Here is a 20,948-nt window from a genome sequence, read left to right on the forward strand (position 1 = left end):
CGTCCCCTGGACGTGCTGGAGACTCAGAACTTTGGTGCTCTGTTAGTGTCTCACCCTGCCGGGCCTCAGACTCAGAACTTTGTTGCTCTGTTAGTGTCTCTTCCTTCACAGGCTGCAGACTCAGGACGAAGTTTGATCTGTTAACGTCTTACCCTGCCGGGCCTCAGACTCAGAACTTTGTGTAACTGTTATGTCTTTCCCCGACGGGACTCAGACTCAGTACAAGGAGTGTCTTTTGGAGAGGTACCTATTATAACTTTCCGATGAGGAGGAGATTGCAATTTGGTGCTTCTCCATTTCCATGCTGTGATTGGTTGGTTCCATCAGAGCGGGGGACATGGGGTAGCCCACCCTTCTTTCCTCTTGTGGAAGTCATTTGCATAGTCCAAACACAAAGTTAAAAAAGGTGTCAATAATGTTTTACTGGTGCGTTTCTCATTTTCCAAAACACAATCAGAAAACATTTGGTCATGTAATGAACACATTAAGTCCAAACATGATGGGAAAAGATTGAACTGTCATGCATGCATTCATTTGTCCATTAACAGCTGAGTTTGTGTAAGATGTTGCACTACACATCGCTGTCAGTGAGAATACTTATTTCTCTGAATAAGTATAAGATGTGTGTGTTATGGTTCGCATCAGTTCAAGGTTTGAAAACATAGTTATGAATGGATTTGGATGGATCTTTGTGATCTCTCTTTGTTTCCCCCACTGCGTGCTGCGTCTGGAGATCCTAAGGAATTTTTATGGCCACCACAGGCCAAACCTTAGGAAACAGTATCAAGGTGGGTGAAGGGCAGAAACTGCGTCTTGACCAATAGGAAGTTCTGTTCTTCCTGGGTTTTTGTCCCAAAGGTCTCTTCTTGCCCTCTAAGAGGTGTCTGGCAGTTGTCCTGGCATCCTTATCTGATGGCGTTGGACAGTTTGCTTATGTTAGTCCACCAAGATCCAATCAAAATGTAGCAAAACTTTGTCCACTATTGTGGCCAGGGAGGGGCCCTCGCCATAAACTGGGCCCTGGAATGCGTGGTCCACTACAATGATGAGGAGGTGAGTAAATTTTTATTCTGGAAGTGAACTTCCAACTAAAACTGAAAGTTCAGTTTGGCCCAATCATTCCATATAACATTCTTCTAGAACTCCACAGGTCTATCCAAATAATTTTATACCAGGAGATAACTTGGAGTTGATTTGTGGATAAAAAGGCAATGACTAGGAGATTGTTTGTGGAATCACAGGTAAGTATCACAAGGTAGCTCTATGGAAATTTGGGAAGCACAAATTGCTGTGCCTGTTTAGAAACCTGCAATCTGATGTAGGGTACTTAAAAGATACTTTTATTTCCATAGCCTTTTATATATACCGTTTCACTCTTAAAACTTTGTTGGGTGACATACCCATTCTTTTGAAACAGCTGTTTGTTATTCTAAGTAGCAACAAACACAAAAATGTGCCAGGTACTTAAACTGCCAATTCTGTATGAAGGAAAAGCCTTACATTTACATTGAAACATAACAGCACTAGCTGCCATGAGCAAAATTTGCTTAAGACTGGACTCTAATGGTACTTTGAAAAAGTATGTTTCTCAAAAAAATCTAAATTACTGAAAAAAAGTTATAGATGGAAATGAGGACATACATTCCGCAGGGCTTAACTAAATGACTCAGGGAAAATATTTCTAGTCCCTAGGGTTCCAGAGTTATGATCCAAAAGCTAAATTGCCTTATTATAGTGCTACCTAGTGTCGGATGTGCATCTGTGCACCTGAGCATTTTCAATCTTTGAAGTTGTAGTCACAGAAAAAAAGGCTATTTGCACATTGTCAATAGTACAGTGATGCATGAAGCACAGCTCTTTTGCATGTATGTGAAATTCCAGCTCGCATGGAACTACTACTTTGTGTGTGTGTGTGCGTGCGTGCGTGCGTGCGTGCATGCGTGCGTGTGTGTTTTTTTTTTTTTTTTTTTTTACCATAAATGGAATAGGATATTTAACAGGATGTATAGAAATAAAGTCAGATGTCAGACTCACCAGAGCAGGATCCAGTTCTTCATTGAGAAAAGCATCGTTCTTAATCAAAGCCACTCTCTGAGCAAAACGACACGTGGATATAGACTCCTTAAAAAAGAGATAAAGAGTGATGTGCAAGAGTGTGTGAAGATTTTAAACAAATATATTGTCTTTGATGCACAGAAAAAGTTTAAATTGAGGTTAAAAGATGTACATCAGTGTTCCTCCTCTCCACAGACACCGTAGCGATCATGGTGGTCATACAGTTACCGCCCAAACTGTCTCTAAGCACAGAGGTCATCATGGAATTGCGGTAAGGGATGTGGGATCTATTCTTCTCCGAAAGGGCTATGATGACCTAAACCAGACAGCAGTTGGAGGACACCAAATTGTGGCTTCAGTAATATGATTCTAACTCCTTTTAAAATCCAGAAGAGCCATATTAACATAAACAAAGGTTTGTATTCAAAATTATTTATTTATATATATATATCACAATTTTTCAGTGCAGTATGGAAGATTTGTGTAAAAATTAACAATTTAATTCTTGAGCAAGTACATGAAAAAACAGTGTTCAAAACCGCATTCTTGCCTTACTCAAATTCTAAGCCTATAGTAATATATTTGTATAGTAATAATAATTTATATTTTGAATAGCTGGATTGGAAATCACAGGAAATTTGATGTTTTCTGTTCACCACTGTTCTTGTTTGTACACTGTTTGTCCTTGTGTGTTTACATTATATCCATTAACAAAAAATATCTGGCTACTATGGTCGCACAAATGCTACTTACTTGCTCAGAGTCAGATTAAATTTTTCAGATATATGCCAGTGATATGGTAATCAAAAGCAACTATGGGTAAACCTCAAACCATCAAATTCATCAGCACAAAAGAGCTGAAAGCACAACAAAACTAAATTCCATAGTGCACCTTAAAAAAAATCTGTAACAAAGAAAGTCTTCTGACCTGCTCCAAGTAGTGCAGAGAGAGGTTAATATATTTTGCTTCTGTTAGGATCTGACCACCCACACCTGTCTTTCCCACTCTTTCAGACCCAGCCAGATCCACTATGTGCAGCTTGGAGCGCCGTACCAAGGTTGAGCCCAGTTCTTTGCTGCACAGGTGAATGGTAAAGATGCAGTGAGACCGTGTAGAAGCCTGGTTCATGGGAGTCTATGTAAAGATGGAAACATAAAAAAGAGATGACTTATGAGTTAAATGAACTGCCATTACAGCAAAAAAACAATATAATACTCTAATAATATAATACTCTAATGACATATATATATATATATATATATATATATATATATATATATATATATATATATATATATATATACAGTATATATATACATACACAGTGGGGATCGAAAGTTTGGGCACCCCAGGTAAAAATTTGTATTAATGTGCATAAAGAAGCCAAGGAAAGATGGAAAAATCTCCAAAAGGCATCAAATTACAGATTAGACATTCTTATAATATGTCAAAAAAAGTTAGATTTTATTTCCATCATTTACACTTTCAAAATAACAGAAAACAAAAAAATGGCGTCTGCAAAAGTATTAACTCACCCTGCAGAGTTAATATCTTGTACTGCCCCCTTTGGCAAGTATCACAGCTTGTAAGCGCTTTTTGTAGCCAGCCAAGAGTCTTTCAATTCTTGTTTGAGGTATCTTTGCCCATTCTTCCTTACAAAAGTCTTCCAGTTCTTTGAGATTTCTGGCCTGTCTGTCACGCACTGCTCTTTTAAGGTCTATCCATAGATTTTCAATTATGTTGAGGTCAGGAGATTGTGAAGGCCATGGCAAAACCTTCAGTTTACGCCTCTTGATGTAATCCACTGTGGATTTTGAGGTGTGTTTAGGATCATTATCCATTTGTAGAAGCCATCCTCTCTTTAACTTCAGCTTTTTCACAGATGGCATCAAGTTACCGTCCAAAATTTGCTGAAATTTTATTGAATCCATTTTTCCTTCTACTCGTGAAATGTTCCCTGTGCCACTGGCTGCAATACAACCCCAAACATGATTGATCCACCCCCATGCTTAACAGTTGGACAGAGGTTCTTTTCATTAAATTCTGTGCCCTTTCTTCTCCAAATGTACCTTTGCTCATTCCGGCCAAAAAGTTCTATTTTAACCTCATCGGTCCACAGAACTTGTTTCCAAAATGCATCAGGCTTGTCTATATGTTCATTTGCAAAGTTCAAACGCTGAGTTTTGTGGTGAGGACGTAGAAGAGGTTTTCTTCTGATGACTCTTCCATGAAGACCATATTTGTACAAGTATCTCTTTATAGTGGAATAGTGTACCACAACTCCAGTGTCTGCCAGATCTTTCTGGAGGGATCGTGCAGTCAAACGTGGGTTTTGACTTGCTTTTCTCACAATCCTGCGAGCTGTTCTGTCTGATATTTTTCTTGGTCTTCCAGATCTTGCTTTAACTTCCACTGTTCTTGATGACTGCCATTTCTTAATTACATTCCGAACAGAGGATATTGGCATCTGAAAACGCTTTGCTATCTTCTTATAGCCTTCTCCTGCTTTGTGAGTGTCAACTATTTTCAGTTTCAGTTCTCTAGACAACTGCTTAGAAGAACCCATGGTGCTGATTGTTGGGGCAAGGTCAGATGAGTCTGGGCATTTAAAACCTTTGAGATTGACATCACCTGGTCTTTCCAGACGATGATTGAGAACAATCCATGACACTGTCAGGTCTCAGCTTTCCAAAGGGGGCAGTGTATGCTATAAACTCTGCAGGGTGCCCAAACGTTTGCAGACGCCTTTTTTTGTTTTCTTTTTTTTTGAAAGTGTAAATGATGGAAATAAAATCTAACTTTTTTTGACACATTATAAGAATGTCTAATCTGTAATTTGATGCCTTTTGGAGATTTTTCCATCTTTCTTTGGCTTCTTTATGCACATTAATAAAAATTTTTACCTGGGGTGCCCAAACTTTCGATCCCCACTGTACAGAAAATAATCATACCCTGTGAAAACCTTTACATTTTGTCACATTACACCCTAGAAAATAAAATAAAAGTATGAGCTGCATATACACATTACACAATTAATCAGTGAAATGCCTGGTTTGGTAAAGTGATCAGCCCCTTAGAGTATAGAGGGTATGCACTGATGTCACTTTCCTGCCAGGACACACTCCCTCGTGGCAAAAGAGTCTGCTGCGTGAATGGATTTAATAGGGCAGCTGTGAAAATGTGAGTAAAACAAACTATAATCAGTTTAAACTAAAAGGTTGCTGGACTCGATATACTGTTTCTAACAACTTAACAAATATCCAGTGGTCAGTGGATATTGATGCACCCAGGAATCATGTTTTCTAACAATTGTATGTTTTGATGTTGGGGAAAAAAATAAAGCAAAATTGCCTGTGACCTAATTTTGTAAATACAAATCAGGTTGGTCTAAACCCTGGTGATCACTTATATCAGTGTTATATATTGTCCAGCTGAAAAACATATATAGTTTTTGTCAGTGTTTATTTAAAAACATGCAGTTAGAGTTTAAGATGGTTTCATAAACCAGCAAAGGACCAGCATAAACCAGCAAAGCACCAGCATAAACCAGCTAAAACCAGCATCCCAGCATCAAAACCTACCTAACTATCATATGTTTTTTTAACAGGGTTGCCCCACCTGACATCAACAGTAGTGGTGTTGATTACTTCAGAATACAACGAGCTGTTTCTTCCACTGATTCCACTGTTAGTAGAGCCAGGAGGACATTGATAAGAGAAGCTACCAGGAGGCCAAAGGCAACTTTGAAGGACTTACAAAGCTTTATGGTTGGGTCTGGTCAGTCTGTGCATGTGACAACTATCTCCCAAGCTTTACACAAAGCTGGCCTGTATGGCAGGGTGGCAAGAAAGAAGCCTTTCCTTAAAAAGTGTCTCACACAGTCTTGTTTGCGCTATGCAAAAACACATTTGGAAGAGTCTAGGGATGCTCACTTAATTGAAGGTGATTGTCATGTGCATTTTTTTCAATAATTCCGGTTGTGTAATCAGTAGTAAATCTCCAGCAGGTGTTTTTAGATGGAGCAGCATTTAGTACACAGAACCGTAGTTCACTGGCACAGTGATTTAATCGTGATTATGAAAAAGAAATAAATTGTTTTTGATAATGACAGCTGTTTGCGTAGTTTCTCAGTGAACTACAGCTCTGTGTACATCTGAAAGCATGTGAAAATACCACCTTTAATGACATGTTTTTACTCCAAACTCACTTCATAACATCAGTCAATCAATGAATCAATGAAAGCAGTTAAATCTGTTTATTTAGCTGCAGCAATAGGCGGGCATTTACTGGGTTTCTTCTTCGGCATATTTGGAGTTTCCATGCGAGAGCACCCTCTGGGCTATCGGATGGAAATTTACTGCTGATCACAGAACCGTGCTGTACTGAAAGATACGCATAACAGTCACAGCTTTTGATTAATCTCGATTGCGATTTCAGTTCGATTTAACGTGCTCCCTTAGAAGAGTCTGATACCTTCTGGCATGTCTGTTTTGTACTTGGTTTTTCCCATTGTCTCCCCCCGTCGATCTGTGACATTTTGGTTTAGTCCTCGTTAACGTCATCCCCTTCACCTGTGTTCAATGATTAGTCACCATTTATAAGTCTGTCTGTTTCTTGAGTTTATTGTCGGTCCTTAATGTTGTATACGTGTGAGAAGATCTCTGTGTTCCTGCCTGTTCCTGCCTTGTTCCTCTTGAAGATTAATATTAAATATAGTTGTTTGTTTGAATATTGTCTATCGTCTCGTCTCGTCCTGCACGCATCATAACAGAAGGACCGACCGAAACCGTTCACGGCGTTTCCCCTGCATTTCTTTTCCGTTTTTGTATCAGTGTTTGTTTAGGTTTTTTTTTGTTTTCTTTATGGATAACCCTGCCGTCCTCATCATCCTCCTGGAGCAGGGGGATCGCTCTCTCGAGGACCACACCAGAGACTTTGTCCAACTCGTGCCTTACACGCACTACCCGCCTGTGCACATTCTACCGTAAGGCACTTAACAATACCATCAAGGTGCAGCTGTCCGGGAAGGGTCCTCGAGAGAGCATCGCCGATTACATCGAGTAGGTGCTGGCGTCCTGTGGATCATCCTGGACTATCGGCATCGTCGAGGAGGACGTCAGCCCCACTCAAGACCCAGAGAGCAGCCAACCATCACCCCGACAAGCGGAGTTTGAACCCGAGCGCTCCACGGAGGCGGAGCCTGAGCTGCGAGCGACAGAGCCAGAGTCCTCTCCAGCTGATCAGGTGCGTGAGCCGGTTTCTACATCTGCGACGGTGGATTGCGACGTGGAGCAAGTGAGGGAAATGGAGAGCCCTGCCCACTGCAACACCGCTGGGGGTGAGATTGAACCGGACTCTGGGGATTTAATAGATTTATTTTCAGACTGCTTGGAAGATAACTCTTATGACTTAACAGACTTCAATGTTGAAATACCTGCCTGTCATGTCCAACCTGTCTGTCTCAAATTCCCACCCACCCCCCCTATGCTACTCATGTCTTCATGTCATTCACCTTGACAAACCCTATGCTGCAGACTTCCATTCACTCCTAGCTTAATTTGATCAAAAATGCATTATTACTACATACACTCATAAATCTGGCAACCAACTTGATCTCATTTACACACGCAATTGTAGTACAGACAACATCTCGGTCAAACCCCTACACATCTCTGACCACTTCTTCATTACACTTAACCTACATCTTGCTACTTGTGCGCCCCCAACCCCTCTACCTGTTACTTTTAGACGAAACCTACGCTCTCTCTCACCCTCCCACCTTTCTTCCTTAGTATCCTCCTCTCTTCCCTCTCCAACCCACTTCTCATCCCTGGATACTAATGCAGCAACCGACACCTTATGCTCCACTCTTACCTCTTGTCTAGATGATATATGCCCTCTCTCCTCCAGGCCAGCATGGGCTGCTCCTTCGAACCCTTGGTTATCCGATGTTCTTTGTGAGCATCAGTCCAAACTTAGAGTAGCTGAGAGAAAATGGCACAAATCTAAGGATCCATCTGACTTGAGTACGTATCAGTCTCTGCTTTCATCTTTCTCAACCCAAGTCCATACTGCCAAATCTTCATACTTCCACAACAACAATGCTCCGGACACACGCAACCTTTTCAAAACTTTTAATTCACTGCTCTGTCCCCCTCCACCACCTCCCACCACTTCTATAACAGCTGATGATTTTGCCACATTCTTTACAGACAAAACTACATCTATCAGTAATAAGTTCTCAGCTCCACACACACAGGAACTAAAACTGACCACACCCACGGCTGAAACTCCCCTCTTCTCCTTCCATCCCCATTCTGAGGCAGAAGTAACCAAACTTCTCCTCTCCAGCCATCCGACGACATGTCCTTTAGATCCCATCCCCTCACACCTTCTCCAAGCAATCTCTCCTACAATCCTACCAGCGCTCACATACATCATCAACACATCTCTTCTCACAGGTACTTTCCCCACTACATTTAAGCAGGCCCGGGTAACCCCACTGCTTACCATCTCCAGGCTGGACTACTGCAATGCTCTTTTAGCCGGTCTTCCAGCATGTACAATCAGGCCTCTACAAATGATTCAGAATGCAGTAGCACGGCTGGTCTTAAATGAGCCCAAGAAGGCCCATGTCACACCTCTCTTCATATCCCTGCACTGGCTACCGGTTACGGCTCGCATCAAATTCAAGACACTGATGCTGGCATATAGGACAGCCATCGGCTCATCACCTGCTTACCTCCATTCACTACTACGCATCTACACTCCCTCCAGAAGTCTGAGATCCTGTAGTGAAAGACGCTTCATTGTACCACCACAGAGAGGCATGAAATCACTTTCCAAAACATTCTCGTTCAACGTCCCTGCCTGGTGGAATGATCTTCCCACCCCTATCCGGAATGCAGACTCCTTAACTGTCTTCAAGCGACTGCTGAAAACCCATCTTTTTCAACACTATTTAAAAATAAACCTTTGTTTTCCTCTCTAAGAAACAGTAGAAACTTACTATATTACTATATTACTATACCCCTGCTGCCTCTACCTCTAGCAACAGCCCTCCTATGGACACTAAGACATCAATGATATGATAGCTCACTTATTTCTCTGTTATTTCCTCAAATACTTTGAATAGGAACAAGTTATTTTGAATGTTATTTTGGTCTAGAATCGAATTAATACATGTCTGCCATCTAGTGGTAGGTAATACAAATGAGACATTAAACCATATTAGGAACTACAGTCTATTTTATTAAGTATGACGTCTTGACGCAATTTTGCACTAACTAATAAGTCCTTTACAATTGTATTTCAAATAGTTTTTGGAGCAGTTATAACTGCATGAATAAGAATGGTGGCTATAATGCAAGAACGAAAGAGAGGGGTGAGAAGTAGTGGGTCGCTGTGAACAGAGCTGTTTTTGAAAAGGTAAAAACCAAAAGTAACCAAAGTATTTTATAGACTTTTCACGTAGACCCTAAAGAATCATACTAACTTATGGGAAATAGGATCGCTAAGACCCCTTTAAAGATCAATGACTATTCCAAGGTTAAGATTTGTTGGGAACAGCAAGGCCTTAGGACACAGAAAAAAAAGAATATGATTTTTCTCCAAGTATTGTCCACATAGTGTTCATAAAGCTTACTTTGGTCATAGAGTCAGCAGGTGGAAACTGGGCTGATTTATACCACAAAGGACTTGCAGTTGTAGTACTGCAAATTTTAAATAAAAAAAAATGCAAAGAAACATTTAGGACATGTATTACAAAATATTTTCAGATCAACATGCAGAATATAGATTTTTTTATGGCATTGTATGAGATGCCTATTACCTCTTTTATTCATTAGTTATTGTATAAGTAAGATGAATGACAATCATGGGCGAAGCTTGTAGGGGGGCCAGGCCCTAACAATAAAAAAATTTACTAAATATGTGTTATTTAATAATGTTTTTGTGGTGTATTGAGATACATGCATGGACAGTAGGTGTCACTAATATGCCAGTTATAGAGAAGGCATATACATGACATGAAGAAGTGAATCCGAAGTATTATAATAAAGAGAGTTGTAAGCCTGCTACTTGAAGTCCTGACGTCTGTTACTTTGAAATATACAACATATTGGCAACGAGGATGGCCCTTCTTGCTCTTTCGCCTCCTCCTGCTTTTTTGGGTGCGCCAACCATACCGTTTAATTCGTGGATTCGTATGTTTGATAACTACGTGATTGCATTGTCGGCAGATGACATTCTGGAAAAGAGAAAGTGTGCTTTGCTTATTCATTGCTTGAGTACGGAGGGACAGAGGACTTTTTATACACACACAGTGGCTGATGATGGATATGAGACTGCGCTGACTGCTTTACGAGCATTTTTTGTACAGAAAGTGAACATGGTTGCTGAGAAAAATAAAGTTTGCCAGCGCGCACAGAAACTCTGTGAACCTATCATGCAGTATGTGGCTGCTCTGCGTGAGCTGCTTGTGAACTGCGATTTCGGCGCGCTCGTGGACGATATGATAAGAGATCAGATTGTAGAGAAAACGTACTCCATGTATACGGAAACGTCTGCTGTTGGAAACGGACCTTACTCTGCAAAAGGCGATTACTATCGTGGGGCAAAGTGAGTCTGCAGTAGCTGAAGCTAAAGCTATGGAGCGCACTGAAACTTCAGTTAAAGTGGTGCATACTGGATCACGTGAAGTTCCAAAACAGCGGTGGCGACAAAGATCTGCCTCACGTAAGTTCACAGTTTCTAACCAGATGCCATCAAATGAATCACAGAAAAACATTTTGGACAATTTGCAAGAGTTTGTCATAGTTCTGCATCTACCTGCAATGTCCAAGAAATTGCTGTGCCAGAGTTAACGGTCTTAAGCGTTGAAATGCCTCTGCCTCTGAAACAGAAACAAAACCTTACATATACTGTTTCTTTGCACACTGAAGCTGGAAAATCAGTCAACACTGAACTGCTTGTGGATACTGGCTCAGCTGTTTCCATCCTCCCAGAATATCTGTACCGCCAGCACTTCTCAAATACTTCCCTTACTGTGCCTAATGTTCATTTGGTGACATATATGAAAAAGACTAATCCAGTTTTGGGATGCCTTGCTATTGCTGTCAGCTATTAGTGTCGCCGTGTGCAGGCTTCATTCTACGTTGTACCTGGTGGAACACCATTACTTGGTATGGATCTCTTCACTGCTTTGCGACTTGATATAAGAGATGGATCTGTTGCATCTTCTGCAGAGAATGGCGAAGTTGCTGTAAACTTAACTGAGCCTTTGGGTTTGGCTGCTGGCTTTGTACATAAAGTGAATGTGTGTTTAGATGTGCCTCCAGTCCAATAGAAATTGTGTAGACTGCCGTTTGTAGTGAGAGATGCAGTCTCACAAGAGCTAAAGAGGCTGTAATCTGAAGGCATCATAGAAAAAGTGGACTCATCTCATTGGGTGTCGCCATTGTTGGCCATTTAAAAGAAATCTGGAAGAATTTGACTTGTGTTAGTTTAAGAGAGCCAAACAAAGCTGTCATCATAGACAGTCATCCTCTGCCACACATAGAGGAAGTTTTTACAGAATTGCGTGGATCCTCTTTGTTTTCTACAATAGACCTCCAGAATGCATACCACCAAGTGACCTTGCATCAAGATAGTAGAGATCTGACGGCTTTTGTTACCCAAGATGGACTTTATCGTTTTACAAGGGTCCCTTATGGGTTAGCCTCAGCACCTAGTGCATTTCGAAGGATGATGTCCCAAATTTTGGCTGGCCAGGATGGTGTGCAGTGTTATCTAGATGCCATCATTGTCTATGGTAACGACCCATTGGTACATGAGAAACGACTTCAATGCATACCGCAATGGTTGCAAAACCTCTCTGTGAAATACAAGCCTGGACAAGACAATGTGACAGTTGATTGTTTGTCGAGACTTCCACTTTCTGTTACCGATTAAAGCCAAGAGCAAGAGCCTGAGATGGTGGCTGTACTGTCTCATGAGTTTGCAGCTGTTACTGTAGAGGAGCTTAAGTCTACGTGTGATGCTACGTGTGAATACTTCAACAGGTGAAGGCTTGCATTGAAAAGGGGTGGCCTCGTAGTGCGAAAAGCTCAGCTATTGCTCCTTATCATTGTCTTCAGAATGAGCTGTCTGTACACGATAGGTACGTAATTCGGGGCACACATCGAGTGATCATTCCAGAAGCGTTGCAATCAAAGTTCATCCAGTTGGCGCACACCACCCATCAAGGGATGGTGCGCACAAAGCAGAGGCTGAGAGACTTGTATTGATGGCCTGGCATGGACTGTCATGTCGAAAATGCCATCAAAGCCTGTTCCACCTACCTCCTGCATGATAAAACGGCTATTACGCATGTAGCTCCACTCTGGCCTGTGCCTACTACTACAACTGCTTGGGAAAAGCTGGCTATTGATGTAGTTGGCCCTTGAATAATGCTCCTCAAGGATGTCGCTTTGCTTTGACACTCATTGATTACTACAGCAAATGGCCAGAAATTGTGTTCGCACCTGATGTTACTTCTGCGACTGTCGTGAAGTTCCTGTCTGCTGCATTCAGTCGAGAGGGAAATCCGCTTGAACTTGTAACCAACAATGGCTCACAATTCGTTCCAGCTGAGTTTAAAGGCATTCCTTGCAGACAGAGATATTAACCCTCTGGGGCCTGAGGGTGTTTTGAGGCCCTGAAGTTTGACATGCCCTGACATTTGTTGTTTTTTTCAGTATCTTAAAAACATTTTAATGGCTAAAGTCTGATTACATTGTAATCAGCACATATTGGGCTACAATAATATGTAAGCAACATTAATGTACATGGTTGTGTTTTTGAGAAAACTACGTTTATGCGTGGTTAGTGAAAAACTAAAGTTTTGAAGTCACTGAAATAAGGTCATGAAACACATACAGGCCATTTGTTAACAAGACTTTTGAGAATTGTATGGAGTAGGCTAGAATTTTATCAACCAAATGATGTGAAAATCATCTCGTTCACTCGTTCAGAAAAAAAAATATATTGATGTAAATTTTCTAAAACATGTTTTGTGATCGAAAGGGATTATTCATAGGTGTGGCAATGGCCCATGAATATTTAGCAATTCACACCTGAAAGACAAAAGAGCCCTCCCTAATGGCCCCATCAATGACTGACTTGACTAGCAGAAGAAGAAACAATGTGAGAAGATTAAAAAAAAATCGTTTTTTTTAGATTATTTATATTTTATTTACAACACAGTATAATCAAAACATACATAATGAAGGTCAAAGACACAATATTGAGCTCCCTCATCTAACCACACAGATGTGCACAGACTTTGTGGCATTTCTGAAAACTTTTTCTGAATTCAGTTCAACAAATAAAACAAGTAAATCTTACCTGATATTAAAGTGTGTGCACTTTAAATATCTGTATTTGTACTGTACTTTTATCTGTATCATCTGAAGTTTGTACAGCGCTCTCAGAGGAAAACAGTTTGAAGAGACTCATGGAAAGGACAGCAAGATTCATCTGTTGAGCAGGTTTCTGAGCACTAAAAACAACAAAAGCAAAACATCTGTGAGCCTATTCATATTAGGAGCATCTATAATAAATAAATACACACACATACACTACCAGGCAAAGGTTTGGACACACTTCCCTTTACAGGGGAATAACTGGTATATAGTATATAGTCATAGATTCTAGCATTTGTACTAATGTAAAAAAGGACATGTAATATCTGAGAAACTAATAATTATCGTTTAGCACTATATTACTAATAAACGTGATGTAAACATACATTCAGTGTAAGCACACATATTACTTTTACACCCTACTGTTATACAATAAAATAAATAAATAAATAAGTATGATTCTACAGTCATAAACATATCGTCATAAATGCATCTCACAGTCATAATCACATCGTTTTTCTAGAACATTATAAATATCCTGGCATCGTGAGAGATGCAATGCAATCAAACATACTTCATAATGTTTCATTTGATAAAGTCAGGAATTTTAGTTTGGAATAAGTCTAACTAGTAAAATGTGTACACGTTTTGTCAAAGTAAATAACAGCGAAAGCTAGTAGGAAAATGAAAGTAAGACTTACTCATGTAAATGTCTCCTCCTGCTGGGTTTGCGTTGCATCGCGTCCTTCTTCTGATCGAGGTAAATATAAGTCTAATTCCTCACAGCATATCTTCATTCAGAAACAAACTGTAACCAAGATGAACTTGAAGTCACGTTGCTTTGTTGCGGTGATGTGGGAGTTTCCTCGCGTACAGATACTCCGGTCCTTGCCGCGCTTGTGGCACATGGCTAATTTGCATATCTAAAGGAATTTCGCTAGTGGGCGCGGTCACATTAGAGATAATTAGTTGGAACTGGATAGACTAGACATCTCCTTGGTTTCATATAGATTAATTTATCACAGATTATTTGTTTTTGATCAAACTTACTTCGTTTAAAAGCATAAATCTCAAGCTTTCAGTAGATACCACTTTTCTGTTTGTGTGCTGAGTATTCACCGAGTTTGAATGATTTAAGTGACGCATTTCTAAAAGCAGTTCGCGGAGACAGAGAAAACAGAAATCACCCTGTTTGTTTTCTTTATTCTAAATAAAAAAGCACAACTTTCTGCTGTTCTTGTGAGTGTGCACAAATAAAAGTACACACTTTACAGTTTCCAATGATGTATATCTCTAATTTGTATGACTAAAACCGACAGAGCATTTTTAGTGTCTTTTGCGCTGATCTAAAAAAAAAATGAGCTGGTATCGCCGGCGATACAGCCGGCCTCAGGGAGTTAAACACTACCGTAGCTCTGTCTATTACCCTCAAGCGAATGGTGAGATTGAATGCTTCAATAGAGTGTTCAAAGACTGTTTACAGACAGCTAACATTGAAGGTAAAGAGCAGACAGCTTTTGTGACCAAGTTTCTACATACATACAGAGCAGCTCCACATGCTGTGACAAAACTGTCACCTGCTGAGCTTTTGCATGGGCGACAAATTAAGACAAAACTGCAGTGTCTTCCTGCGTGGTCCCACCTAAGGATCAACAGAATCTGAAACAAGTCATCCAACAGTCACAAAACAAAATGAAAGAGTACACGGATCAGCGACGCAGTACACAACTACCAAAGATTCAAGTTGGGACATTTGTGTGTATTAGGAAGCCTGGAATTACCAAGAAAGGACATTCCAAGTTTACTCAGCCCTTTAAGGTTGTGGCTCAGAAAGGCTCAGCAACATATCTCCTTTCAGATAGAAAAGTTTGGAATGCTATGCACCTGGCTCCAACTGCATTATGCGTTACCGCATCCGATACAGCTTCTTTAGCAGAAGACTCCTTCAAGCCTTTTGAAGCACCTCAGACATCTCAAATGTCAGTCTCTCCTTCTTGTACCTCACGTCCTCTTAGGGTACATCCGGCTTAATTTTAATTTCCTTTCTTCCACAAAAAGGGAATATGTGGTGTATTGAGATACAGGTCCTTCTCAAAAAATTAGCATATTGTGATGAAGTTCATTATTTTCTGTAATGTACTGATAAACATTAGACTTTCATATATTTTAGATTCATTACACACAACTGAAGTAGTTCAAGCCTTTTATTGTTTTAATATTGATGATTTTGGCATACAGCTCATGAAAACCCAAAATTCCTATCTCAAAAAATTAGCATATCATGAAAAGGTTCTCTAAACGAGCTATTAACCTAATCATCTGAATCAACTAATTAACTCTAAACACCTGCAAAAGATTCCTGAGGCTTTTAAAAACTCCCAGCCTGGTTCATTACTCAAAACCGCAATCATGGGTAAGACTGCCGACCTGACTGCTGTCCAGAAGGCCATCATTGACACCCTCAAGCAAGAGGGTAAGACACAGAAAGAAATTTCTGAACGAATAGGCTGTTCCCAGAGTGCTGTATCAAGGCACCTCAGTGGGAAGTCTGTGGGAAGGAAAAAGTGTGGCAGAAAACGCTGCACAATGAGAAGAGGTGACCGGACCCTGAGGAAGATTGTGGAGAAGGACCGATTCCAGACCTTGGGGGACCTGCGGAAGCAGTGGACTGAGTCTGGAGTAGAAACATCCAGAGCCACCGTGTACAGGCGTGTGCAGGAAATGGGCTACAGGTGCCGCATTCCCCAGGTCAAGCCACTTTTGAACCAGAAACAGCGGCAGAAGCGCCTGACCTGGGCTACAGAGAAGCAGCACTGGACTGTTGCTCAGTGGTCCAAAGTACTTTTTTCGGATGAAAGCAAATGTTGCATGTCATTCGGAAATCAAGGTGCCAGAGTCTGGAGGAAGACTGGGGAGAGGGAAATGCCAAAATGCCTGAAGTCCAGTGTCAAGTATCCACAGTCAGTGATGGTCTGGGGTGCCATGTCAGCTGCTGGTGTTGGTCCACTGTGTTTTATCAAGGGCAGGGTCAATGCAGCTAGCTATCAGGAGATTTTGGAGCACTTCATGCTTCCATCTGCTGAAAAGCTTTATGGAGATGAAGATTTCATTTTTCAGCACGACCTGGCACCTGCTCACAGTGCCAAAACCACTGGTAGATGGTTTACTGACCATGGTATTACTGTGCTCAATTGGCCTGCCAACTCTCCTGACCTGAACCCCATAGAGAATCCGTGGGATATTGTGAAGAGAAAGTTGAGAGACGCAAGACCCAACACTCTGGATGAGCTTAAGGCCGCTATCGAAGCATCCTGGGCCTCCATAACACCTCAGCAGTGCCACAGGCTGATTGCCTCCATGCCACGCCGCATTGAAGCAGTCATTTCTGCAAAAGGATTCCTGACCAAGTATTGAGTGCATAACTGAACATAATTATTGGAAGGTTGACTTTTTTTGTATTAAAAACACTTTTCTTTTATTGGTCGGATGAAATATGCAAATTTTTTGAGATAGGAATTTTGGGTTGTTTTAATCATCAATATTAAAACAATAAAAGGCTTGAACTACTTCAGTTGTGTGTAATGAATCTAAAATATATGAAAGTCTAATGTTTATCAGTACATTACAGAAAATAATGAACTTTATCACAATATGCAAATTTTTTGATAAGGACCTGTACATGACATGAAGAAGTGAATCCGAAGTATTGTAATAAAGAGAGTTGTAAGCCTGCTACTTAAAGTCCTGACCTCTGTTACTTTGAAATATACATCTTTACTAACTCAAAAGTAAATATGCACATAATAAAGTTGTATTAATGCATGTTAAATTTTTATTTTGTAAATAAATTAATTAAAATCAAGCGTACTAATGGGTTCCCCAATCTCAATGTGTAAGATGTTGTCGTGTGACGAATCTGCAGTTTGGCTGTTAATAGCCTATGTTATATACTGCTTGCCTGTTGCATGGATATTTATGGATATAGTAAATGGATATTTAGTGTTTTTTACAACATACAACAACTGCAGAAGAATCTTGACCTAACCAAAATAAAGTCAGATGAAGATGCAGATTCAGGCAATCTCATGAAGGTGATCCGCAAGACACTTTGTTGTAGCAGCTCAGTGTTTTACATTTATGTCAGAAAAAGGACCCACATGTAATTTAATCCACACGTAATTTAATGCACACAGAACAAAACCGAGAAATAGATTTCAGAATGTAAACTAATTACATAGTGGTTTACTGGTTTTATTCTACGCTTGATTGTGTTTATAGGGTATAAATGCTTTTGTTTTAAAAAAAAACATTATTTTTCACATAATGTACCTTTATTCTGCACTGCTCCCCCTTCTCCTATGAACACTCAGATGATTTCCTGGTTTTATGAAGCCCCTCTCTCAGAAATACACAATGGGCTCAGATTGGTTAGCTGGCCCAGTGTGTCATGGCATGTGCTCCGGTTGTATTGTAAACAATGCCGTTTTCAATGTTGCTTATCAATTTGAGCCCAAATGAGACCCACAAAATAAAGGAGAAGAGAACCACAGAACCTGTGCAAGCACAGCTCTTACAGGACATTTCAGTGTTATGTGTTTTTGTTTGTTGTTGTCTCATATTTTTAGATTATGTTATCTGTAAATGTTACTGCTTATAGTACCTTTTAATATGTGTATCCTGATTAAAGCTGTAAAACATTAAAATACATGACTGCATTGTAGCATTTTTGTAAAGTAATTGTTTATTTTGTAACAGTAAGAAGTGTTTGCCAGTGAATTGCTCGCTACCACAGCAACCGATTTGTTTACCGATATATATAAAGCAATGGTTATTTCCATATACTGTTCAGTCACGCAAAGGAGTGACAACAGCACTCTAAAATTGACATTATAATCAATCCTTTAATCAAAATTTTCAGGCAACGCTACTAACTTTTAAAAGCAACTTGACTGACATACTGCATGACAACTAATTTACTGTCTATTTTTTTTACATTTCTTAAATAAATGTCTTACTAAAATAGTTGTCAATTGAAAACACTGACTATGTGAATATGGCCAGAGTAGTATGCCTATAGAGAACCTTAATATACGGAATGATGTCCTCACCTCTGCGATCATACGATTAGTGTCTCCTAAAAAGAGCAAATCCAAAGCTTCCTCTTCATTGGCCGACTGTTGCAACGACAAGTTCTTGAGATGAATGTTCTGGTCTGGATCTTCCATGATTGTCACCTTCCTAATTCAATGACAAATGTTAGCAAACAAAATATAATGTGAGTGGGGGAAATCGTTCAAGCAGATTGACTACTATTCAATGCAATGCATTTAAGTTTTTTTTTCCCAACACAATTGCTGTAGGTTGACAGAAAACTTTTTTCCTGTGTTCTGTTATCCTTGCACTTATGTCAACATTATTGAGTATACTGTATACTGAGTAAACTCAGTATTTATTATTTTAACACTAACATGAAATTACAGCTTTACAGCTCAATAAGACAATGGCTCAGTTAGCCAGTTGGAGTTTTAATTGTATACTATCTTTTCTTTTGAATGGCGCAGGGAAATATGAACAAAGATGTGGATGAATAAACAGAGAAAGATAACAGCAGAAAGAAACAAAGTGAGAAGGTAACAGTGACTTAGTGGATTTAAAGTGTCATTGATCCTTGAAAGTTTAGCTTGTGTGGTTAGAAGTGGGCACACTCTATTTTGAGAAGTGTGCAAATTGTGGGACTCCAGGTCTTGAGTTAAATATCAACAGAGCAAAGACACCAGAGGAATTAGAATGAAGTGGAAAACACTGTATTAGTCATAAGCATCATTCTAACATGACCGATTTAGATTTTCATTAAATCATGTATCAGTAACAAAAAAAACCTTGAGAGGGGAAAAAGGAATAAGATAAAGACCACATTATCAAATAGCTAAGCATCCAAAAAAAAAGAAAGGAAAAAGGTGGCTTAATGAACAGCTTACAATGAAAAAGTAAGTAAATTAAATTATATATATATATCTGAGATATATATCTCCTTGTTCCTGTCACAGAAGACTTACAGTTGAGGTCAAACTTTGAGTTTGAGATCCATCCTTTCACACGACGGAAAACTGAGGGACTCACATGCAACTCTTACAGAAGGTTCAAATGCTCACTGTGTCACGGTGCATATAGGAACAGGCAACACGACGGAGTAAAAAGCAAAGTCTTTAATAAATTCTTAGGTGAGTAATCAACAGCAGACAAAGAGACTGGAACACAGGAGGTAACATAGGAACACAGGAGGTAACATTGGAACAAAGTAACATCAGAAGGAACAGATGTAACGTTACGTAGGAAGCATGGAGGGAACGAGCTCATTGGAGATGCATGTAGAGGGTGCTGGCTTCTGGTGAGACGAAGCGACCACATGCTTCCGGATGGGAGTCAGATTATGATCTTCCACATTGACTTGAAATGTGGAACCATGAAGATCGAGAACGTAATTTATAAAATCTGCTACAGGTCTACGGCAATCCTCGGGAGTCAGAACTCGGAACCAAATATGTGACCCTGGACCACAAAACCAGTCTTAAGTCGCTGGGGTATATTTGTAGCAATAGCCAAAAATACATTGCATGGGTCAAAATTATTGATTTTTCTTTTATGCCAAAAATCATTAGGAAATTAAGTAAAGATCATGTTCCATAAAGATTTTTTGTAAAATTCCTTCTGTAAATATATCAAAATGTAATTTTTGATTTGTAAAATGCATTGTTAAGAACTTAATTTGGACAACTTTAAAGGTGATTTTCTCAGTATTTTGATTTTTTTGCACCCTCAGATTCCAGATTTTCAAATAGATGTATCTCGGTCAAATATTGCCCTATCCTAACAAACCATACATCAATAGAAAGCTTATTTATTAAGCTTTCATATGATGTATAAATCTCAGTTTTGTAAAATTTAACCTTATGACTGGTTTTGTGGTCCAGGGTCACATATCATCTTTTAATCCCATCTGGAACCATGCGTTGATTATATGATCGCTCCATTTTACCTGGTTGTATAAACTCAGGAACTCCTCCACATACTCCTTCAATGGTCGTTCCCCCTAGATGTCCAGGAGTAAGTCCTCAGCCCAGTTCATGTTGTTTGGGTCCGGCATACTGTCACGGTGCGTATAACGGGCAATGCAAAGCAAAGTCTTTAATAAATCCTTAGGTGAGTAAACAACAGCAGACAAAGAGACTGGAACACAGGAGGTACGGAGATAGGAGACAGGGACGGCCTCCAGGGTCAGGGAGCTCAGGAGGCCATGGCAGGACAGACAGTTCAGAAGGCCATGGTGGATCAGAGAGCTCGGGAGGCCATGGCGGGTCAGAGTGCTCGGGAGGCCATGGCTGGTCAGAGAACTTGGGAGGCCATCGTGGGTCAGAGAGCTCGGGAGGCCATGGCGGGCCAGACAGATCGGGAGGCCATGGCGGGTCACACTGGAGGGCTCTCAGGAGGCA

General features: G+C 40.1%; 1 protein-coding gene across 1 annotated transcript in view; it reads right to left on the bottom strand.

Moving 5' to 3' along the window:
• The window catches only part of kif6 (kinesin family member 6), a 238,135-nt gene that overhangs the window by 145,126 nt on the left and 72,061 nt on the right, over nt 1-20,948 (bottom strand). Inside the window, exons 6-9 of the mRNA XM_073832589.1 lie at nt 18,567-18,696; nt 2,984-3,190; nt 2,228-2,371; nt 2,035-2,121 (exon numbers count right to left, since the gene is read on the bottom strand). Of these exons, the coding sequence (XP_073688690.1) occupies nt 2,035-2,121; nt 2,228-2,371; nt 2,984-3,190; nt 18,567-18,696 (568 nt within the window). The remainder of the gene's footprint in view (nt 1-2,034; nt 2,122-2,227; nt 2,372-2,983; nt 3,191-18,566; nt 18,697-20,948) is intronic.

The sequence above is a fragment of the Garra rufa genome, unplaced genomic scaffold, assembly GCF_049309525.1.
Source record: "Garra rufa unplaced genomic scaffold, GarRuf1.0 hap1_unplaced_004, whole genome shotgun sequence".
Classification (NCBI taxonomy): domain Eukaryota; kingdom Metazoa; phylum Chordata; class Actinopteri; order Cypriniformes; family Cyprinidae; genus Garra; species Garra rufa.